Consider the following 23,845-nt stretch of genomic DNA (forward strand, 5'->3'; position numbering starts at 1 on the left):
TCCCTCAGCTCTAGAGAACGCTGTCTGAAAGGCACAGGGTCCCTCAGCTCTAGAGAACGCTGTCTGAAAGGCACAGGGTCCCTCAGCTCTAGCTGATGGGCGCCACATGGCACTGGGGGTCCAGTTTGCAGATCTGTTCGTTCTGGATTCCTCCATCCCTCTCTCTCTCTCTTTCTCCTTTTCTTTCTTCTTTATTTTTTTGAGACAGGGTGGCACTTTGTTACCCCGGCTGCAGTGCAGTGGCGAGCTCTCGGCTGACTGCAGCCTCCACGTTCTGGGCCCAAGCCATCTTCCCCTCAGCCTCCCGAGTAGCTGGGGCTGCAGATGCACACAACCACTCCTGGCTACTTTTTGAATTTTTTGTAGAGAACATGAGATCACCATGTTGCCCAGGCTGATCTCAAACTCCTGAGCCCAGGTGATCCACCCACTTCGGCCTCCCAAAGTGCTGGGATTACATGTGTGAGCCACCACGCCCAGCCTAGATTTCTCTTTATTGTGATCAGATACCCATAAAATTGACCATTGCAACCATTAAAAGTGCACAACTCAGGGTCATTAAGTACATTCACACTGTTCTACAACCATCACCATCTCATTCCAGAACTTTCCTATCACTCCAAAAGGAAACCCCACGCCCATTAGCAGTCACTCCTATTCTCCCCTCCGCCTTGCGCCTGGCAACCACCAGTCTGATTTCTGGCTCTCTGGATTCACCTAGTATTAGATATCTCACGTAAGTGGATTTACACAATATTTGTCCTTTTGTGGCAGGCTTCTTCCACTTAGCATGTTTCAAGGTTCACCCATGTCATAGCATGTATTCATCCCCTTTTGCGGCTGAATAATATTCCATTGTGTGGACAGACATATTTGTCCGTTCATCAGTCATTATTTGAGTTCTGACAGGATATTTTCCTATTTTAAATTGTTAGATATATTTTTTAAAAGTTCCGTGTGGCCCAAAGCACATATCTGTTGATCTCATATCTCTGTCAGATCTGTTTTATGACCTGCTGTTGCATATTTTCCCAGAAAATCCTCAGAACGATTCTTTGAGGTATTTGTATTTGTTCCTTTTTGTTTTGCTTTGTTTTTTTGAGACGCAGTCTTGCTCTGTCACCTAGGCTGGAGAGCAACGGCATGATCTTGGCTCACTGCAACCCCAGGTTCAGGCAATTCTCCTGCCTCAGCCTCCGGAGTCCCTGAGATTACAGGCGCGCACCACCACGCCCCGCTAATTTTTGTATTTTCAGTAGAGACAGAGTTTCACCCTGTTGGCCAGGCTGGTCTCAAACTCCTGACCTTGTGATTTGCCCACCTCAGCCTCCTAAAGTGCTGGAATTACAGATGTGAACACCACGCCTGGCCTTTTTTTTTTTTTTGAGACAGGGTCTCACTCTGTCACCCAGGCTGGAGTGCAGTGGTGTGATCTCCACTCACTGCAACTTCCATCCCCCAGGTTCAAGCGAGTCTCCTGTCTCAGCCTCCAGAGTAGCTGGGATTATAGGTGCCTGCCACCGTGCCTGGCTAATTTTGTATTTTTAGTAGAATGGGTTTCAGCATGTTGGCCAAGCTGGTCTCGAACTCCTGACTTCAGTTGATTCGCCCATCTCAGCCTTCCAAAGTGCTGGGATTACAGGCATGAGCCACTGCGCCCGGCCAGCATTTGTTCTTTTCTTCATTATTCACGTCAGGAGCTTGAGTTTCATAATAGTAAGAATAAATGCCTAGGAAAAGGCCTGCAGTTTCTCCATTTCCTCAGTAGCGTTTTCCCCAAAGACCAAACCCTCAGGGGAAACTGGTCTAGAGTAGCGACAGCTACAACCTTGTTGTATGTTCAGGGCTGCAACCTTGACCATTCCCGGGACTCAGTTTCCCCAGCTGTGAAATGGCAGGCCCAGGGCATGACATTCGGGCCACTCTCAGTCTCCCACTTCATTTCAGGCGCGCGTTAGCTCTGGTCCAGCCGGTTCCGATGCAGCTGAAGACCAAGGTGCGGCACCCAGGTTACCCTGATCATCGCAGATTCCTCTCCGGGGCTCTGTTCTGAGGCCTCAAAAGTCCTCCTTGTAGATGGGACCAGTCCCTTGTACCCGCTAGGGTCGTTTCGGCAGCAGCAGCGCCTGGTCTCAGTCTGGTACTGAAGTCAGGAGTGGCTTAAGGGGAAATTGTGGTCCTCTGGTGAACCCGAGCGAAGACCCTCTCGCTTTATTTCTGAGATAAAGCGGGGGCAGGAGGAAGAGTCCCTGTTACGATGCTGATCATCATCGAGCTTTTCCTGAGCTCGATGAAATTCTTTAGGTCGCATGATCGAGAGTCTCTCGTGGTCTGCCTGGCCCCAGGCACCTTCCTACGAACCCGGTGTTCCAAAAGGACAAGGCCTGGGGCAGGCGACGTCCTAGCTCGCATTCGAACAGGGCCGCGGGCCAGCAGAGACGCGCGATGCCCAACTCTTTCCGAGAGCACCTCGCGTCCCGAACCGGCGCCTTCAACTCGGGGAAGTCAAGAGTCCGGCAAGAAACTTGACCGCACCCGCCGCCGCGCTCCAGGCCCAGGCAGGGGCTGCTGAGCCGGCTCCCCAGGAAACGTGCTCCAGCGCCCCCGCAGACCGGCGGCCTCCCGGGGACCCCTCGGCACCTGCGGCCTCCGAGGAAGGGTCCGCGCGCACTTCAAGCCCGCCCCCGCCGCGCGCCCGGAGCCGCCTCCCTGGGAGAGCGTCCGGGGCGTCCCCCCTGGGGGCGCGGGAGGCCCGGGGGCGCTGCCCGGTGGCCGCCGCGCCCGGAGGCCGCACCGCCGGCGGCGGCAGCAGCGCGGCTCCCCCTGCTCCGTGCAGCTGCCGCCCGGCGCTTGCGCACTGGGCCCAGCGCGCGGCGGCCCCAGGCTTTGTGTGTGTGTGTGTGAGTGTGTGTGTGAGTGTGTGTGTGAGTGTGTGCGTGTGAGAGTGCGAGTGTCTGTGCGCCAGTGAGTGAGCGGCGGGCGGGCGCGAGTGTGGCCGCCGCGGAGCGCGAGCAGGACCCGGCGGGCGCGCTCCCCAGCCTCCGTCTCCCCGCCGGAACCATGTCGGGCAGGTCGGTTCGAGCCGAGACCAGGAGCCGGGCCAAAGATGATATCAAGAGGGTCATGGCGGCGATCGAGAAAGTGCGCAAATGGTAAGCGGAGGCGCCTGCCGCCCGCCGCCTCCCCGGCCGCCCCGAGCCCGAGCGCGGCTCCAGAAAGCCGCGGGGCGCAGCGCCCGGGCCGCCTGCCCCGGCCCGGCCCCGCCGCGGGCCCCGGGACTTGGCTAGGGCGCGCGGGCGGGCGGGCGGTGCGCGAGCCGGGTCACCTGCGCCAGGCGGGGGCCGCGGCCGCTGCCCAGGTGCGCTCGCTCCTGTCGCCCACCTGGCGCGGCGGCGGCGGCGGCCCGGAGGCGGCGGGCGCCGGGGCCGGGCGGTTGGAGCCGCGGGCAGCCCCCACCGCGGCGCTTGGCTCCCGGGAGGGGGGCTCGGGGCCGGCCCCAGAAGCCATTTCGTTTTGTGCAAGTCACATGAAAGCGGCTTCCCGCGCGCCGGGGCCGTGATGCCGGCGGCGGCGGGGAGAGCGCGAGCTCCATTGTGCAGACTCCGAGCGGGCCGCCGCCGCCGTCTCCTCCCCGCGCGCCCTGGCCCGCGCCCCGCCGCTCTCCGCCGGCCCCGGCCCGCCCGGCTGCCCGCTCCCGCCTCCCGGGCCCGGCGCCCTCGAGTCTGCGGAGTTTGCAGAGCGCGAGCCGTTTAAATTTAGCGCTTTGGGCTGCCTGGAGCGAGAGCTCTCGGCGACCAGGAAAGATGGGGGCGAGCGCCGGGAGCCAGCGGCCAGGGGCGCGGGGCGCCCACGTCCCACCCCGCTCTGCGCGGCGCCCGGGGCGGGGGGCTCGGGCCAGCAGATGTTTTTGGCCAGAAGCCGTTGGTCCTGGGCCGCGGCTGCCTTTCCACACCGCGAGCTCGTGTTTGTTTTGCGGAGGGAGCCGTTGTTTTTGTTCTCTGCACGGGGGTGAGGAGGACTCGGCGGCTGTCGCCGCCGCCGCCGCGCGTGGTTTTCGGTCTCCGGTTAGCGTCCGCCCGGCGTGGCCGGGTAGTCATTTAGGGGATCGAACCTCTCCGCGGCCTCGTCCGGGTCTGCTCGGAATCGTCCTCTGGGCCAGGCCCGAGGCGCCAGCAGATCGCTAGGTTGGGTCAGACTTGTTGAAAACTCCCCGCTCCCTGATTTCAACTTTATTATTTTTTTCCCACGCCTTCACCGGGGTCTGGGAGGGAGAAGAGCCGCTGCGATGCTGGCCCCGAGTGTCAGCGCCCGCGGGCTCGTCCCGACCCTTTATTTCGAGCCTGGAAGCCGGGCAGGCCCCTTGGCAAGGGATGTTTACGTTTAGGGGTGTCATTTCTCAAGTAGTGCCTCGGTCTCTAAAAGCCACTGGGGGCGAGCCTCCGGTGTGGCGGTGTCACAAGTTAGCTGTCCCTTCTGAGTCAAACCCAACAAAAAAGGCAAGAGGAAAATCAATAAAGTCCACGTGCTCTCGGGCCTCCTATGGAAAGGGCTGGCTGCGATGGCCGGATGCCCGGCCGTGGGCTGGGTTTGACTCCAGTGGGACAAAGAATTTTCAGAACCGGGAGAAGGGGAGGCTTTCCAAAGTTGAGATCCAAGTCGTCGATGTCTCGGGAGCTCCCCTGGTGCGCAGGGCGCCCGGTGCCCGACTGGAGCCATTTAAAAATGGCAGAAACAGCTGCAGGCCAACACACACACACTAGAAAGCAACCCGCAGCCCCCTCCACTGTGGGATTCCCCGTGGGAACCCTGAAGTGGCTCCCCTCCTCGCCTCAGCCCCTGTGCAAAGAAAGAACTGGTGTGTCTGTGCCTGGGTCCCTTCTGTCGCCGGCCTGAAGGTTGGGAAGCAGCCGGCAAGCCGCCTTTCTCTGCTTGGGGAGGCGTGGTGGGGCCTCCTGCCCCAGGTTCCCGGCAGGGCAGAGGCTCCTGCACTCTGACAGCTGCTCCCGCAGGGCGGCCAGCTGCTCTGCAGGGAGGGCAGATGGAGAGATGGGGCTTTCCACCCCGCGGGCCCCAGGGTGGCCAGCCTGGAGGCCTTCCAGCCCACTGAGCCCACGGGGACCAGGCCTGTAGTTGGGGCTGAGGGAGGCGGGGCTGCGCCTCTACGCCTCCCTGAGTTTGGGGAAACATCACATCGTGTCCTCTGAAGACCTCAGGCGTTGGGATCTCGAGGTCGGGCTTCCAGTTCACTTTCTTGCCGTGACCTTGGGCATATCATGATCACTTCTCTAACCATGGTGACCGGGGCTCTGTGCGTGGCCTCTGGGTCGCCTCGGGTTGTTGAGGACCAGTGAGGTCACGCCTCCAAAAGCAGCGAGCCACGGGCGCAGGAGGAGCAGTTATTCAGGGTTGTCCCTATTGTAAGGTGGACTTTATAGAAACTTGGCTTTCTGATTTTTTTTTTTTTTTTTGGCCCCTTCTAAGTGAAAGCCTTGGACTTATTGCCCAGGTTTCTCCGGCCCCTGAGAAGCCATCGCCCACCTTCTCCGTGCCTTTGGATTGGGTCTTCGACTCAGCCCACAAAACTTTGGGTTGTTTATTAATTGTGTGGCCACCAACCATGCATTTCACCACTGGCCGGGAGGTGGGGTTGCCAGGTTTAAGCAGAAAAAATGCAGCACACCCAGTTAAATTCAAATTTCAGATAATGTTTTAAAAATAAATGTTTTTGTGTGTAAGTATGTCTCATGCCATATTTGGGACATACTTATACGAAAACATTATCTGTTTATCTGAAATGGAAATTTAACAAGGAATCCTGTATTTTTTTACCCAGAGGGGAGCTGAGGTGTCTGGCAGACGATTTGGCCCCGTGAGCCTTGGGTGGGTTTCTCCTCAGCCCCAGTGACCCCTAAAATTACACCCCCTCAAACCATCCCCTGGCACTTCCCCCACCCCCAGAAAAAGCTGTGGCCTTCCTCTCATTTCCCTGTTTTCTGTCTGGTGTTTCAGCAAGACAGGCCGGTGCAGTGTTAAGTAAGCAGAATGTGGCAGAAGGGAAAACAAAATGGTGGGCCTCTTTTGGGAAACCGGGCCAGGATTCCGAGGCCCTGTGCTGGAGGAGGAAAGAAGGGGCCTGTGGGAGACGAAGGCTTGGGCTGCAGCATAGGCTTGGAGTCCCAGTGTGGTGGCTCACGCCTATAATCCCAGCACTCTGGGAGGCTGAGATGGGAGGATGACTTGAACCTAGGAGTTTGAGACCAGCCTGGGCAACATAGTGAGACTCCATCTCTTTTTTATTTTTATTTTTCATTTTTTTGAGACGGAGTTTCCTTCTTGTCACCCAAGCATGAGGGCAATGGTGTGATCTCGGTTCACCACAACCTCTGCCTCCTGGGTTCAAGCGATTTTCTTACCTCAGCCTCTCAAGTAGCTAGGATTACAGGCTCCACTTTTAGTAGAGATGGGGTTTCTCCATGTCGGTCAGGCTGGTCTTGAACTCAGGTGATTTATGCCTCGGCCTCCCAAAGTGCTGGGATTACAGGCGTGACCCACCGCGGTCTTAATTTTAAAAAAAGGAAAAGAAAAACTAGGCCAGGTGTGGCGGCTCACACCTGTAATCCCAGCACTTTTGGAGGCCGAGGTGGTCAGATCACCTAAGGTTAGGAGTTTGAGACCAACCTGGCCAACATGGTGAAACTCTGTCTCTACTAAAAATACAAAAAATTAGCCAGGTGTGGTGGTGCACACCTGTAATCCCAGCTACTCGGGAGGCTGAGACAGGAGAATCACTTGATCCTGGGAGGCAGAGGTTGCAGTGAGCCAAGATCGCACCACTGCACTCCATCCTGGGGGACAGAGATAGACTCCATCTCAATTAAAAAAAAAAAAAATTAGACAGGCATGGTGGCCCTTACCTGTAATCCCAACTACTTGGGAGACTAAGCCCAGAGGGTCACTTGAGCCCAGGAGGTTGAGGCTGCAGTGAGCTACGATCATGCCACTGCACTCCAGCCTGGGTGACAGAGTGAGAACCTGTCTCAAAAAACAAAACCAGGCAGGGCGCAGTGGCTCATGCCTGTAATCCCAGCACTTTGGGAGGCCAAGGTGGGCAGATCACCTGCGGTCAGGAGTTCGAGACCAGCCTGGCCAACATGATGAAACCCCATCTCTACTAAAAATATAAAACTTAGCCAGGCGTGGTGGCCGGTGCCTGTAATAACAGCTATTCAGGAGGCTGAGGCAGAAGAATCGCTTGAACCCGGGAGGCAGAGGTTGCTGTAAGCTGAGATCACGCCATTGCACTCCAGCCTGGGGAACAAGAGCAAGACTTCGTCTCAAAACAAAAACAAAGTAGGCTTAGGCCGGGACCCCTCAGTGCCTGGTCCAAGGGTTCCCTCAGCGACTTGCTGTACGGACTGAGAAGGGTCTGTCCCAGGAGAGGTGGAGGTTTGGGCCTGACGCCTCCCTCACCTCAGCTTCTCTGGAGGTTTCAGCATGAAGACCTTCCTACTGGGCACATGGCAGGTCCAGCAGACCTGGGCCTAGCTGGGGTGAGGCCAGCCCTGGGCCAGGCTCCTGAGTAGGCAGGGACTAGCCCTGAGGAATGAGTGCAGGGAGAGGGGATTAGAGCTTTCCTGGAGGGAGGCAGCAGGGTCCCCTTGGGCAGCGGGTAACCCTAAGACGGTCTTGTTGGTTGGCCCTTGGACCTGGACCCAGGAGAACATTGGAAATTGGCCTTAGCCTGGAGAATCTGAGATGGATACTTGTAGTTTATATAGGAGTCCGTGCTGGGGAGGGGCATTTGAGGCTGTGTTCCTATTGCTGGGGCCTCAGTTTAGCCTTTCTTTTCAGGAGCCCAGGTGTGACGGGAAGAGAGAGGTGCTGAAGTCACGGTGAGGTTACGGGGCTGCCAGGACAGGAGGTGCGGGATACCCCAGGGCGAACTTTGCAGCAAGTTGGGCTGTGGCCTGGGGGTTGTGGTGATTTCAGGACCTGGTGCCTATAGGTGTCAAGAGTGAGGGCATCCGAGGGGGCCAGAGCCCATCTGAGCAAGCTGCTGCTTCCCCGTGGGGCGTGTGGGCCCAGGTCGTGTTTTTAAGAGTAACCAGAAGTCTGGATTTTTATGGGAAGCTGTTTTGTTTTGTTTTGCTTTTTTAAGTTTGGCAGCAAATTCAAAATTGTTAAAGTACTATGCAGGCCAAACCAGACACGCCTGTTGACCAGCTGTTTGCCACCCTAAATATAAAGCGGGGCCCGGGCGGGGTGGCTCACACCTGCAATCCCAGCATTTTGGGAGGCTGAGGCGGGAAGATCACCTGAGGTCAGGAGGTTGAGGCTGCAATGAGTGATCGCAGCACCACACTCCAGCGTGGGCAGCAGAGTGAGACCCTATCTCAAAAAAAATAAAAATAGGCTGGGCACAGTGGCTCACTCCTGCAATCCCAGCATTTTGGGAGGTCGAGGCGGACAGATCACCTGAGATCAGGAGTTTGACGTCAGTCTGGCCAACATCTCTATTAAAACAACAACCCCCATCTCTATTAAAAATACAAAAGCAGGGCGTGGTGGTGGGTATCTGTAATCCCAGCTACTCGGGAGGCTGAGGCAGGAGAATAATCTCTTGAACCTGGGAGGTGGAGGTTACAGTGAGCTGAGATTGCGCCACTGCACTCCATCCTGGGCGACAGAACAAGATTCTGTCTCAAAAAAATTGAAAAATTAAAAAAAAATAAGTGATGAGTATAGCTTAATACCCTCATTGGGGGAGGGGAGCAATGCCCTTTTTTGGGGCGGGCTGTGTTGTGATGGTCTTGGGAGGCAGTTGTGGGAAACCTCAGCTGCTTCGCTGAACTCATGTGCCCAGCTGATGTGTCTGTGGCTGTGAAATCGCATGTCCTCCCGGGCACTCACTCGGTGCCTTAAACCTGAGCTCCACCGTCCCTCCTGGGTGGCTGCTTGGCTGAGCGCGGCTCCAGCCCAGAGATAGAGTTCTTTTTTTTTTTTTCGAGACGGAGTTTCGCTCTTGTTACCCAGACTGGAGTGCAATGGCACGATCTCGGCTCACTGCAACCTCCGCCTTCTGGGTTCAAGCAATTCTCCTGCCTCAGCCTCCTGAGTAGCTGGGACTACAGGCGCACACCACCATGCCCAGCTAATTTTTGTATTTTTAGTAGAGACGGGGTTTCACCTTGTTGACCAGGATGGTCTCGATCTCTTGACCTCGTGATCCACCCACCTCGGCCTCCCAAAGTGCTGGGATTATAGGCGTGAGCCACCGAGCCTGGCTGAGATAGAGTTCTTAATGTTCTTGCCTCTGTCCCAAAGCCCCCTCAATGTCCACGCCTAGAAATATGATAATGAAAACTTGGCGAAGATGTCGCCAGTCGGGGCAAACAGAGGCACAAAAGCCTGGCTGCATTTAGCTCATAGCCTGCAGTGGCCTCAAGCCTCTCTGGGAAGCAGCTGCAAACTTGCATCTTGGCACATTTGCGGCTCCAAAGCCCAGATCTCCGGCACACTTTCTGCCCTGAAAGGTGTCCTGTGTGTTACAAGTCAATTACTTTTTTCCACCCCCCAAATACAATCAAACCTTGAATGGGTTGATTTACTGGGAAGCTGGTCCAGGGCTCATGAGTAATGAATGGCTTTGGCCAGTCTGCATGAGGTCCTGGCAATTTGTCATTCTTCCTCCAGCTTCTGCTACCCCCCGCTCCTTAGAATGGATTCTTGATTTTCATGGGCAACAGAATAGCAGGAGGTGGTGTCGGGTCCAAGCCTGCCACTTCCTATCTGTGAGACCCCAAGTTAGCAGTGTAACCTCTCTGGGCACCCTGTTTCTGTATCTGTAAAAAGGGTGACAGTCATCCCCCTCTCATAGCCTGTTGGGGATCCCAGGGGGAGAGGGTGTATAAGTAAAGTGCTTGGCATGGAGCCTGGCATGTAATAGCCAGGGCACACAATGGCTATTCTGTTCGTTGCTCTAACAACCCAGCTTCTTCTCGGGAATACCCTGTCCCTTCTGGACCCCTTCTGATTGCTCAGAATGGAGGAGGGGAAAGGTGCGCATCATGGTTTGTCTGCTTTGCCCACAGGAGGCAGGAGACTGGCTGCTGGACTTAGAGACACATCTTTCCTACATCCTTTCTGGGTCAAAATGTGCAGGGATCGGGGCAGAGGCTGCGCTCAACAGCTGTGCTGGGGGAAGGGTCTAAGTGCTGGCTCTGGGAGATGAGTTCACCTTCACTGCCCTGTGCCTCAGTTTCTTTATCTGTCAAATGGGACAGTTGCCATTTCCTTTTTTTTTTTTTTTTTTCCCCGAGACAGAGTTTCACACTTGTTGCCCAGGCTGGAGTGCAATGGCGTGATCTCAGCTCACCGCAACCTCCACCTCCCAGGTTGAAATGATTCTCCTGCCTCAGCCTCCTGAGTAGTTGGGATTACAGGCACGTGCCACCATGCCCGGCTAATTTTTTGGATTTTTTTTTTTAGTAGAGATGTGGTTTCACCATGTTAGTCAGGATGGTTTTGATCTCCCGACCTCAGGTGATACACCTGAGGCCTGGGCCTCCCAAAGTGCTGGGATTACAGGCGTGAGCCACCGCGCCTGGCCGCAAGTTACCATTTCCTGCCAGGAGAGCCGGCATAGTACTTGGCACATAGAAGGAACTAGGGACAGCCATTGGTATAATAAGAAAAGCCGGCCATAGTGTCCTCTGGCAGGGAACATGTGGGACTTGAGCAGGCAGGGTTTTTGGGGCTGAGGTGTCTATGGTTTTGGCCGTCTGACTTTCAGTGTGCTCTGGCATCTTGTAACCCCTATGGTGATGGAGTGGGAGTCCTGTAGCCTCTCACACCAGCATGTGAGGGGCCACGTGCACAACAAAGGGGTGACCCAAGGCTGAGTTTGGGCAGAGAGGCCAAGAAAAGGTGCCAGTCAGCTCATGGACAGAGGCGCTCCTGCTGCACAGAATTATTGGTTCTGGGGAACTTTTGTCACCAAAATTGCTGAGGACTCAGGGAGCTATGTTGCCTGTGCCAGGAGTGCGCCTGGCCTGACAGCCCCTGTGGGGCCGTGAAATCCAGCAGCCTCCCTGCTGAGCAGTCAGTGGCTCCTTGGTAGCCTCACACGTCTCCTGAGATGGCAGAGCCGCGAGTTGGGAGCCTGGGTTCCAACCCCAGCCCGGCTTCTGAGAGGCTCTTCGGAGCCTCAGCCCCCTCAGGGGTGTGGCCGCTGGGCCTTTGGGGCTGTAAAGGACAAGTGCAGGGGGTCAAGGACAGGAGGTGGCTGGCTGTAGCAATAATTGGAAGATGACAGCGGCTCGGGGCGGAGTGGCGGTGGTGGAGGAGAGGGTGGTCATTGTTACCTTGGATGAAAACCAGTCCTATTTCCTTCTGTGGCTTGTAAGTTTCTCAGTCTCATCCATAAACCTGCCTCTCACAGGGTCTGGGCTCAGTCCTTCAGGCATTTGTAATGCAGCTGGGTGACCTTGCAGACAGGGTCACTAGGAGCTCTGATCCAGGAGTGCGGGTCCCCTCCCTCCCGGCTGCCACCCACAGATTCAGGCCACGCACCCTCCTTTCGGGCCGAGGTCACCGCTCCCTGGCTCTCCTTGGCCACAGCGAAGGGCATTCCTCCGGCAGAGTGTGGGTGGCCCCGGCCTGCCTGCTCCTGCCTCCACTGACCTCAGACACATAGCCAGGAGGGCAGGAGGAGCCCCAGGGTGTCCTTGGCAATGACTCCACCCCCCATGAGAGGAATTGGCCCACTGGCCTGAAGCCCTCTCTGCTGCCCAGAAGGGCGAGGGTAGCCCAGTCCACTGGCTGGGTGGCATCGGCAGTGACGCAGGAGGAACCTGGGCCTGACTCCCACCACCCATAGGAGTCCTTGTAATAGGAGCCCCACCCTCACCCTTTTTGGCAACAGCCTGAAGAGGACAACCACCCTATGTAGGGTCACAGGTGGAGAAGCCAGGCTTACTTGGTGATGTGGCCTGCCCAGGGGCTCCAGCTAGTGAGGGTGGAGCTGGGATTCAAGCCCTCATCTGTGTGAGCGAGAGCCTGCTCTCATCCCAAGGGAGTGTGCCCTGTGTCCCCCAACGATGAACCGGCTCTTCCTCATCATCCTCAGGGAGAAGAAATGGGTGACTGTTGGTGACACGTCTCTACGAATCTACAAATGGGTCCCTGTGACGGAGCCCAAGGTTGATGATGTGAGTATGGGGCTGGTCCCCTGGGGTGGGCCGTCCATCTGTGCTCTCTCCACCACAGGGAGGAGGGTTGTCTGCTGCCACCTGTGCCTGGGCTCTGGGACCAACTGCCCCTGGGAGTGGAAGGACCCGCCCCCAACCCTCCTACTCCAGCCCCAGATTCTGACCCTAAGAGTGGGGGGGAGCATCTGCAAGTTGTGTCATCTTCTTCCCCTTCCCCTACCCCTTCCCCTTCCCCTTCTTCCTTTTTTTTTTTTTGAGACAGAGCCTTGCTTTGTTGCCCAGGCTGGAGTGCAGTGGCATGATCTTGGCTCACTGCAGTCTCTGTCTCCTAAGTTCAAGTGATTCTCCAGCCTCAGCCTCCCAAGTAGCTGGGATTATAGGCACATGCCACCATACCTGGCTAAATTTTTGTATTTTTAGTAGAGATGGGATTTCACCATGTTGGCCAGGCCGTTCTTGAACTCCTGACCTCAGGCGACCCACCTGCCTGGGCCTCCCAAAGCACTGGGGTTACAGGAGTGAGCCACGGTGCCCAGCCTGCAAATTGTGTCTTCTGGGCTGAGCACCCTCCCCAGGTATTGCACTGTGGTTCAGGGCAGGTGTGGCGGCGCCCAAGGATAGGCAGGTTCTCCCCACCTTTGTGGTTCTGTTCCTGAGCCCGTGATCATCTGCCAGGCCCTGGGATGATGCCTCACATGCAGCATCTCAGTTATTTTTCCTACTCAGCCTGTGGAGTTGATCTTTTTAACTCTTCTCTGTACAAGTGAGGACACAGGCTCAGAGAGGTGAAGCCACTTCCCTAGAGTCACACAGCTAGCATCAGAGCTGTGAGTGGAGCTCAGGCCTGTCTGACTCCAAAGTGCATGTTTTCTCTGCGCTTGGAGGAGCTGCTGGTGACTGCAGCTGCTGATGATGGGGGCTCCTAGATTAGAAAATCCTGGTGCGCGGATGCAAGGGTCTCTAGGAGGGCTCTTGGAGGGGTGGCGCCATCCCAACTTCCACCACTAGAGGGAGCTGGAGGCGCTGTCCTAGTTCTTGGGGAGGGCTTGACGGCTGGCAGCTGCCCCAACTTTGCAGACAAGGCTCTCCAACGTCTTGGCTCCCAGGCCAGTTACCTCCAGAGACCCCTCATTTCCATCCCAAATCAAGAACAGTCTCCCCCAGAGGCCTTTGCCTGGGCCGTTCCCCCTGCCTGGACTGCCTTCCTTATTTCCTCAAACTCAGTCCTTCTACTGGGAAGATGGCGCAGACTAACCCACATGGCTGCCGTCACTCCTGGCACTGATGTGAGGTCATGATTGGTAAGTTTTGGGTGGGGGAAGCAAGTGGGGGTTCAACTTCCTCCAAAAAGACAGGGGCTGAGTTTCCCTCCCCCATCTTCAGGGTCGGGTCTCGGGGCAGGGCTGTGGCTCCATTCATTCTTGGCCCTGATCACAAGCTCACCCCTGAACTTGGGCCTTTGTTGTCCCTTCTGGTCCTGGCCTGGGCTCCTGGAACCACCAGGGCTGCTTCCCTCAAAGGGACTGAGACTTGGTCTCTCTCCGCATCTCCCTGGGAAGAGCACTGCAGGCTCCTCGAAGGCAGCTACTGGCTCCGGCCCATGTCTGCGCCTTGCCCACCATTAGGTGTAGAAACGCCGGTTGCATTTGAGAAGATGTGGTCCCTGCTCTCAAGGAATTTCTAATCTCGTTGGGGGAGGATAATTATAGAATAGCATGAAACAGATATCAGGGAAGTGCCAAATGGAATGTGATCAAGGAGAAAACGTAAGCTGTGGGCCATAGGAAAGACAGGGCAGCTCTAGGCTTCAAAGGACTGTTGGATTTGGAGTCGGACAGCTCAGCCCTAATTAACCTGTGGTGTTGGGCAGTTGACCCCACCTTGCTGGGCCTTAGTCCCCACTTTTGAGGAATGGAGCAGTGACTTCCAACTCGCGGTTTCTGCAACAGAGCAAAAGCAGTATATCACCACGGAGAATACTTAGCACTGAGCCGGCTGTGCAGTCGGTGCCGAGAAATGCAAATTCCCTCTTCATCTGTGAGCTGTGATGTGCCATGTGCCACTCCCCCACTCTTTCCCTCTAGGACGATGGGTCTGGGCCTGGCTGAGCACCTTGAGAAGATGCAGATTCCCGGGCCCCACACCAAGCAGCTGAGTCTCTGAAGGTTGGGGCTGGGATTCTGCCTTGTAGAGGGATAGCCAGTATCTACATGGTTATATCCATTTTTTACTTTGTAACTCTTGAAAATTTCATCCTTTTAAATAGGTAAAACATTACAAAATTCAAATTCTAAACAGTTTTTTAATTAAGACAATTTGCATATCATAGAAGTCACTTTTTTTTTTTTTTTTTGAGATGGAGTCTTGCTCTGTTATCCAGGCTGGAGTGCAGTGGCGTGATCTCGGCTCACTGCAGCCTCCACCTCCTGGGTTCAAGCGTTTCTCCTGCCTCAGCCTCCCGAGTAGCTGGAGCTACAGGCACGTGCCACCATGCCCAGCTAGTTTTTTGTATTTTAATAGAGACAGGGTTTCACCGTGAGCCACCATGCCCGGCCAAGAAGTCACTTTTTTTTTTTTTTTTTTTAAGAGACAGGGTCTCTGTTGCCCAGTTGGAGTGAAGTGGCAGTGCTCACTGCAGCCTGGACCTCCTGGGCTCAAGCAGTCCTCCCATCTGTGCCCTCTGAGTAGCTGGGACTGACTGCAGGCATGCACCCCCGGCTTGCTTGCTTGCTTATTTATTTTTTTATTTAAATAGAAACAGGGTCTGGCTATGTTGCTTAGGCTGGTCTCAAACTCCTGACCTCAAGCCATCCTCCTGCCTCAGCCTCCCAAAGTGCTGGAATTACAGGCATGAGCCACTGCGCCTGGCCAGAAGTCACTCTTTTGAAGTATTCGGTTGAGTTAGTGTATTCACGGAGTCGTGCAGCTGTAATCGCTGTATTTCCAGAACATTTTCCTCACCCCACAGAAGGAGCTCACCCCACCCACCTCGCCTGCCCCTGGTAACCACCAGTCCACCTTCTTCTGTCTCTCTGGATCGGTTTATCTTCAGATGTTACTCTTTCTCTGCCTGTCTTTTATAAATCTGCCTCATCCCCGCATGCTCCCCCATCCCCACCCCAGTTCTCTTCTCTGGAGGCAACAGTATTGCCAGGTTTCGTTCATCCTTCTAGAGGGAGCCTTCGCTCGCAGACATACATGTAAATACACACACGCACAGGCACGCGTGCACACACACAGGAGCGAGCACACACACACACACAGGAGCGAGCACACACACACACACACAGGAGCGAGCACACACACACACAGGAGCGAGCACACACACACACACAGGAGCGAGCACATGCACACACACAGGAGCGAGCACACACACACACACAGGAGCGAGCACACACACACAGGAGTGAGCACACACACACACACACAGGAGCGAGCACACACACACAGGAGCGAGCACACACACACAGGAGCGAGCACACACACAGGAGCGAGCACACACACACACAGGAGCGAGCACACACACACACACAGGAGCGAGCACACACACACACAGGAGCGAGCACACACACACACACAGGAGCGAGCACACACACACAGGAGCGAGCACACACACACACAGGAGCGAGCACACACACACAGGAGCGAGCACACACACACACACAGGAGCGAGCACACACACACACAGGAGCGAGCACACACACACACACACACACAGGAGCGAGCACACACACACACACAGGAGCGAGCACACACACACAGGAGTGAGCACACACACACACACAGGAGCGAGCACACACACGCACAGGCACGCGCGCACACACACAGGAGCGAGCACACACACGAACCCTTTGTTCACCACTGGTGGCGACACTCACCCTGCATTTTTCTTACATACATCTTGGCGATATTGACATATTTTAACCTGTGCGTATTTTCAGATCGTCCCACATTAGTCTGTGGAGAACCACCTTATTCCGTGCAATTGCTGCATCGGATTTCATTGAGTGAATGTACCATGATTGAGTTAATGAGTCTCTTCCCACTGAGCCCAGGTTGTTTCTAACACAATTCTATTTCTTTGGGTAAAAAAAAACAAAAACAATAATGAATGGCCAGGTGCGGTGACTCACACCTGTAATCTCAGCACTTTGGGAGGCCGAGGTGGGCGGATCATGAGGTTGGGAGTCCAAGACCAGCCTGACCAACATGGTGAAACCCCTTCTCTACTAAAAATATAAAAATTAGCCAGGCATGGTGGCGTGCAGCTGTAATTCCAGCTACTCAGGAGCTGAGGCAGGAGAACTGCTTGAACCCAGGAGGCGGAGGTTGCAGTGAGCCAAGGTCACACCACTATACTCTAGCCGGGAGACAGAGTGAGACTCCATCTCAAAAAAAAAAAAAGGAATGGCACAAAAAGCACCCCCATCCTCCCTCCTTCCTCCCAGGGTCTTCCCTTTTAACTACTCCTGTGCTTTTGTACTGGAAGTTGGGCAGTACACTTGGAGAAAGGCTGCCCCAGGAGGCCTGCAGCTGGTGGAAATGAGTGACCCCTGGCTCATCTGGCATCACTTTGTGCCTGGTCTGGGCTGATGGTGGCCTCTTCCCCAGATGCTCTCCCTAAAGAGGAGGCAGGTCCTGCCAGCCCAGGCATTTCCACACTGCTGCTGACAGCCCCAGAAACAGGCAGGCTGATTTCCCAGGGTGCCAGAGCTGGGTCAACCTCAAACCCTCCCCGCTGTGGGACCCTTTGATTCCAACGCGGGTGGGACCCAGAGCCCAGTCCCTAATGGGATGTGTTCAAATCCAGGCTCTGGAAAACCCTTCAGAGACCTGGGGGCTCCAGGAGGCTTCGACAGAATAAAATATTCACACCACTCCCCAGGGGCTCTGAGCATGTGTGTGCACACACGCGCAATCTGGTGACTTGGTTTCTGCTCCATTTTTCTCTGCAGAAAAACAAGAATAAGAAAAAAGGCAAGGACGAGAAGTGCGGCTCAGAGGTGACCACTCCGGAGAACAGTTCCTCCCCAGGGATGATGGACATGCACGGTGAGTGCCCGTGGCCTGCCAGCCTCTCCTGCCCAGCACGGGGCCCTGGCCAAGCACTGGGTCGTGTTTGTGTTTCTCTGGCAGGTTTGTTCACATTCCAGGCAAGGGGTAGGAGGGCTGGGCAGGGCCCGGAGGCCTCCGTGCCAAAGAGAGGACTCAGCGGAGGAGAGGAAGTTTCTTTTCCCAGCGTACCAGGCCAAGAGACATGCACTAAACCAGAGACATAGAAATTAGAGCCTCTCCTCACCCGGGATGAGAACCTCACGGGAGATGTTTCTCCCAGCCTCGTATACCCAGGAAGGTTGCTTGGGTGTGTGTTTCTTTCCCCCCTCATATAAATTAGATAATGCCTGTGTTTTCCATTCTGCTTTGGCTGCTGAGAATCTCCAGACTGGACTTCTTTCTTTTTGTTTGTGTTTGTTTTGGTTTTTGTTCTTTTTGAGACAGAGTCTCTGTCTTTGTCGCCCAGGCTGGAGTGCAGTGGCGTGATAGCGGCTCACTGCAAGCTCCGCCTCCCGGGTTCAAGCAGTTCTCCTGTCTCAGCCTCCTGAGTAGCTGGAACTACAGGCATGTGCCACCAGCCCTGGCTAATTTTTGTATATTTTAGTTGAGACAGAGTTTCACTACATTGGCAAGGCTGGTCTCATACTCCTGGCTTCAAGTGATCCACCCGTCATGGCCTCCCAAAGGGCTGGGATTACAGGCATGAACCACCATGGCCAGCCTCCAAACTGGATTTCTGACTTCAGGTTAATCCCACCAGTCCTTGGAAACTGCCCTTCCACGTCCACAGCCTAACTTCCTTTGCTGTTTAATTGCAAATGTTGTAACGTAGCCACGTACAGGAAACACGTACCTGTAGTCCTGGCTGCTCAGGAGGCCGAGGCTGGAGGATCGCTTGAACCTAGGAGTTCAGAGCTGCAGTGTGCTATGATCGTACCTAAGAATTGCTGCTGCCCTACAGCCTGGGCGATCCCGTGAGACCCCATCTCTTCAAAAGGCAAAAAAGTCAAACAAGTTGTAACGTAGGTCCGCCCACCGAATCCAGGCTGGCTCTCCTGCCACTGTTTCCTGTGGCTGGTGTCTGTTTCTGTTTTGACCCTTTTATTTGAGAGGAAAGGTGCAAATGATACGTGTAAGGCTCCATGAAATGTTCCCAAACTGCACACACCCATGTAACTACCCAGTCAAAACAGAATGTTCCGAGCCAGTCCCCAGTGTCCCCCGAGGGTCCCTGCTGGTTGTCTCTATCTGTCAAAGGAAAACGCCCTCAGAGATTCAAACCTAAACGTCCGTTTTTTATTTTGTTTTTTTTTTTTTTGAGGCAGAGTCTGACTCCTGTCTCCCAGGCTGGAGTGCAGTGGTGTGATCTCAGCTGACTGCAACCTCTGCCTTCCGAGTTCAAGCGATTCTTCTGCCTCAGCCTCCTGAGTAGCTGGGACCACAGGCCTGTGCTACCATGCCCGCCTGATTTTTTTGTACTTTAGTAGAGATGAGGTTTCACCATCTTGCCCAGGCTGGTCTCCCAACTTCTGAGCTCAGGCAATCTGCCCACCTCAGCCTCCCAAAGTACTAGGATTACAGGTGGGAGCCACCGCACCCATCCCCAAAGCTTCATAAAAATTGAGTTGGCTTCCCATGTTCAGAAATCAGGAAACCTGCATCCTGCCATCCCTTGATAAATCAGATCTGATAGCTCCATTGCCATGTGCTCCCTCGAGGCAGGGGCTGCCTGAAGCCAGAGCTACCTTCCCTTGTGATGAGTGTGGCACCCCCAGGCCTACCTGGCTCAACCACTGCCTCTTTGTCACCTGGCTGGCCCACTGGGACAAGAGCCTGCAACCCCAGCCTTTTTCTCTCTCTTGACCCTAATTTCAATGTCTTAGTACTTTTGACCATTGAAACCTTTGGTACAGCCAGGTGGTAGAAGATAAACAACTAAAGAAGGAACTGGGAAGGAATATTGGTTTGCTGGAGTTTCTGATCTCCCCAGACCCAGTGCTGTCTTGTTCTAGGGGAAGAAGACCAGCAAACTTCCCCGTGCCAAATCTACCTTTCTGGAAAACACAGTCACCAGTTCCAATGGCAGGAGGGCTGGCAGGCTTCTGAACAGGCTTTAGAAAAGCACAGTGGCGGTGGCCCATGCCTATGATCCCAGCACTGTGGGAGGCTGAGTTAGGAGGATCCTTTGAGCCCTGGAGTTTGAGACCAACCTGGGCAACATAGGGAGATCTCATTTCTGAAAATAGTAATAATAGTAATACATTTAAGTTAGCTGGGTGCGGTGGTGCGCACCTATAGTCACAGCTGTTCTGACGGCTGAGGTGGGAGGATCGCTTGAACCTGGGAGTTGGAGACTGCAGTAAACAGTAATTGCACTACTGCATTGCAGTCTGGGCAACGGAGCAAGACCCTGTCTCTTAAAACAGAGATATATTGGCTGGCGAGGTGGCTCATGCCTGTAATGCCAGCATTTTGGGAGGTTGAGGCAGGTGGATCACGAGGTCAAGAGTTCGAGACCAGCCTGGCCAACGTGGTGAAACCCCTTCTCTACTAAAAATACGAACATTAGCCGGGTGTGGTGGCGGGCATCTGTAATCCCAGCTACTCAGGAGGCTGAGGGAGGAGAATTTCTTGAAACTGGGAGGAGGAGGTTGCAGTGAGCCAAGATTGCACCACTGTACTCCAGACTGGGCGAGAGAGCGAGGATGTGTTTAAAAAAAAAAAAAAAAATCCAGGTTTGTGGCCTGGACAAACTCTCCAGAAAAATCTAGACTGCTGAACAAACCAGGTCCCCAACATAGGTCCCTGTCCACTTTCTCATTTCCATTTTAGTGCATGTACAGCTGAAACCAAATCAGACAGCAGAGCATGTGACTGGGAAGGTCAGGGAAAGGTGTGGGCCGGCCAGGTTTTCTGGAAGGCTTCAAGTGGGAGGATATGTATAGCAGGAGGTGAAGGGAGAGGGTGGTGCCTTGGGCCCTTTGGTCCACAAGACCTTAACTCCAGCTAACTCAGCTGGAGTTAGCCCAAGTATTGGGGTCACACCGTTACCAGGCTACCAGCCTAGGCCCAGACGTTAAACATTAGTGCTTATTGTCATTAATTAACACAACCTCAGGAGCCTATGGGGCCAGCATCTTGCTCGAGTGCTGGCAGTAGGAAGGTAGTTCAGATTTTCTCAGAGGAGAAATTGGGGAGCACACATCCTTTTTAAGTTCTAGAATTCACAAGAGGATGCTTTTGTATAATGCGCACCCAAGTCCAGTTAAACTCAGGTCCAAGTTACCCGGGTGGGGCTGCCTGACTGCCTGGCTCTCTTCGGCAGGTTGAGGTAGAGGAGAGGCATGGGGCTGGGAGCTGGGCAGATGGGTCCGGCTAGTGGCTCTCCTGCTCCCAGCCTCGGTTTCCCCCTCTGGAAAGTGAAGGCGGTAATGGCGCCTCTCCAGTGGGTTGCTGGGAGGATTAGACGAGGTGACCACAAATGCTTTTCCCAGTGCCTCGCATATGGCAGGCACCCGGGTCTGTTGGGGTGTCTCTGTCTCTTTCTCATTCTGACAAAAGCGGTCGTCGCCCCAGGTGCAGCATGGCCCTTTATGATGCAAAGGCTGCTTCCTATTGCATCAGCTTTGAAACTTCCACTTGGGTCTCTGCTGTTTGAAATGACTCTCCTAGGTCTGGCATAGTGGCTCAGGCCTATGATCTCAGTGCTTTGGGAGGCCACGACAGGAGGATCACTTGAGCCCAGGGGTCCAAGACCAGCCTGGCAACATAGTGAGACCCCCATCTCTACAAAAAATTTAAAAATTAGCCAGAGACAGCGGCACATGCCTGTGGCCCCAGCTACTCAGGAGGCAGAGGCGGGAGGATGGCTTGTGCCTGAGAGTTCGAGGCTGCTCTGAGCTCTGATTGTGCTGCTGCACTCCAGCATGTGCGACACAGCAAGACCCTGTCTCTAAAATAAAAAGTACATAAATGGCTGGGCGTGCTGGCTCATGCCTGTCATCTCAGGACTTTGGGAGGTCAGGGCAGGCAGATCACCTGAGGTCAGGAGTTCGAGAGCAGTCTGGTCAATGTAGTGAAACCTTGTCTCTACCAAAAATAACAAAAATTAACCGGGCATGGTGGTGTGTGCCTATAATCAGAGCTACCTGGAAGGCTGAGGCATGAGAATTGCTTGAACTCAGGAGGCGGAGATTATAGTGAGCCGAGATTATGCCACTGCACTCCAGCCTGGGTGACAGTGAGATTCCATCTCAGAAAAATAGAGTGACTCTCTGTGCCTGAGAACAGGGTACAGGACAAGGGCAGGTGCACCCCAGGCCCCAGCTCTCCCCCCAGCCCGACTGTGAATGCCATTGCTCAGTTACCCCTTCCTCTTCTTCTTTGTGTTGTGAAGGGTTTTGTTGTCACGAACAGTAGAGAGAGGAATACGATTCCCCTATACCCTCCACCCTGATTTTCATGAACACATGCCGTATTTGCCTCACCAATTTTTTCAGTGTGTCGAATGTTTTAATTAAAAGATAATTCACAGTGGCTCAAGCCTGTAATCCTAGCACTTTGGGAGGCCGAGGCGGGTGGATCACGAGGTCAAGAAATCGAGACCATCCTGGTCAACATGGTGAAACCCCGTCTCTACTAAAAATACAAAAACTTAGCTGTGCCTGGTGGCACGTGCCTGTAATCCCAGCTACTCAGGAGCCTGAGGCAGGAGAATTGCCTGAACCCAGGAGGCAGAGGTTGCGGTGAGCCGAGATTGTGCCATTGCACTCCAGCCTGGGTAACAAGAGCAAAACCCCGTCTCAAAAAAAAAAAAAGATAATTCACATATTAAAATACACTACTAGTCGCTGGGTGCAGTGGTTCACACCTGTAATCCCAGTACTTTGGGAGGCCAAGGCAGGCAGATCACCTGAGGTCAAGAATTTGAGACCAGCCCGGAACGTGGTGAAACCCATCTCTACTAAAAATAGAAAAATCAGCCAGGTGTGGTGGCAGGCACCTGTAAATCTACTTGGGAGCCTGAAGCAGGAGAATTGCTTGAACCCGGGAGGCAGAGGTTGCAGTGAGCCCAGATTGCGCCATTGCACTCCAGTCTGGGTGACAGAGCAAGACTGTCTCAAAAAGTAAAGGTTCAAGGTGTCCTGGAAGTAGCATGTAGCTTGCATGGAAGCATTTTCTGGTAAATTTCCCTGCCTCATGACATTCAAGTCTGCAGCTATATCACAGCATACATTGCTAAAAACATGACGTTTCTGTATACCCACTGTCCCATGATCACTTCTAACAAAGTTAACACCAGTTCCTTAATAGCTTTAAAATCCAGATCGGATTCAGATTCCCCAGTTCCTAAGTGTTAAAGTTGGATCCAGATAATTCCCATACATCATGTTTAGTCGAGTCTCTTAGCTTTCTTTATTCGACGTCCATCTCCCCTCCTCTTTTTATTTTTTAATAAAAACGATACCGACTTTAAGGGAGGGGCCACATGTCCCGTGGAATGTGCTACCCTGGCTGCCTCTCGCTCCCTTTTATTTCCTATCTAGTGGAACTCAGCTCCAGCCTGGATGCGTTCATTCAGAACGTCTTGGCAGTCACGCCTCACGGACCATGCCGTGTCTTCCATATTGCTTCCCAGATACACAAGGCATCTGGTTTGTACACCCAGAATGAGGCCTCAAATGTCCCCCCAAGGTTTTAAATATGTTAGGCCACCATCCCCAGCTGGCTGCCTCCAGACACAGGGTACAGTTGGCTCAGTATGGGGAAGGTCAGGCCGGTGCCAGAATTCTTTGCCTCCCTGGACACATGGGACAGCTGTGGTGCTTGGAGGGTGTGGGGGACCTGCGGGGTCAGCTCAGGGGTCCCAGGAGGAGGAGTATCCAGACCCCTCCTGGATGGCTAGGCGAGATGGCTTACGGCTATAGTTCCAGCACTTTTGGAGACCAAGGTGGGTGGATCACCTGAGGTCAGAAGTTCGAGACCAGCCTGGCCAAAATGGTAAAACCCCATCTCTATTAAAAATACAAAATTAGCCAGGTGTGTTGGTGAGTGCCTGTAATCCCAGCTACTTGGGAGGCTGAGGCCAGAGAATCACTTGAACCCAGGAGGCAGAGGTTGTAGTGAGCCAAGATTGAGCCACTGCACTCCAGCCTGGGTGACAGAGCAAGATCCATCTCAAAAAAAAAAAAAGGATAACCAGATTCCTCCCCGAGAGAGCTGCCGTGGGGCTCTGGGCATTGAGGCACAGGGAGGCAGAGCCCCCCAGCCCACCTGTCCTTGGCAGCTGTGGGATTTCATCCTATGGTTCTGTTCCCACCCCCGACAGATGATAACAGCAACCAGAGCTCCATCGCGGATGCCTCCCCCATCAAACAAGAGAACAGCAGCAACTCCAGCCCCGCTCCGGAGCCCAACGCAGCTGTGCCCAGCGATGGCACTGAGGCCAAGGCAGACGAGGCCCAGGCTGATGGGAAGGAGCACCCAGGAGCTGAAGGTACGTGGCCTCCAGGGCGGGGCTCTGGCGGTCTCCCTGTAACTGCCTTCAGGCAGTCTGTGGCTAGGTGTTCAAGGAGGCCCTG

At 54.5% G+C, this 23,845-nt stretch overlaps 1 protein-coding gene across 4 annotated transcripts in view; it reads left to right on the plus strand.

Moving 5' to 3' along the window:
- Positions 1 to 2,888: 2,888 nt before the first annotated feature.
- Positions 2,889 to 23,845, plus strand: part of BCL7A (BAF chromatin remodeling complex subunit BCL7A) — a 39,371-nt gene continuing 18,414 nt past the window's right edge. For 2 of the 4 annotated variants that reach the window (XM_035257900.3, XM_035257899.3), the window contains exons 1-5: positions 2,889 to 3,152; positions 12,128 to 12,209; positions 17,165 to 17,261; positions 22,811 to 22,918; positions 23,593 to 23,760. In XM_035257900.3, coding sequence (XP_035113791.1) covers positions 3,061 to 3,152; positions 12,128 to 12,209; positions 17,165 to 17,261; positions 22,811 to 22,918; positions 23,593 to 23,760 — 547 coding nt within the window. In that variant the 5' untranslated portion in view covers positions 2,889 to 3,060. The remainder of the gene's footprint in view (positions 3,153 to 12,127; positions 12,210 to 17,164; positions 17,262 to 22,810; positions 22,919 to 23,592; positions 23,761 to 23,845) is intronic. The other 2 variants (XM_002753110.6, XM_002753111.5) reach the window with 1 other exon arrangement.

This window comes from Callithrix jacchus, chromosome 9 (assembly GCF_049354715.1).
Source record: "Callithrix jacchus isolate 240 chromosome 9, calJac240_pri, whole genome shotgun sequence".
In the NCBI taxonomy this organism is placed as follows: domain Eukaryota; kingdom Metazoa; phylum Chordata; class Mammalia; order Primates; family Cebidae; genus Callithrix; species Callithrix jacchus.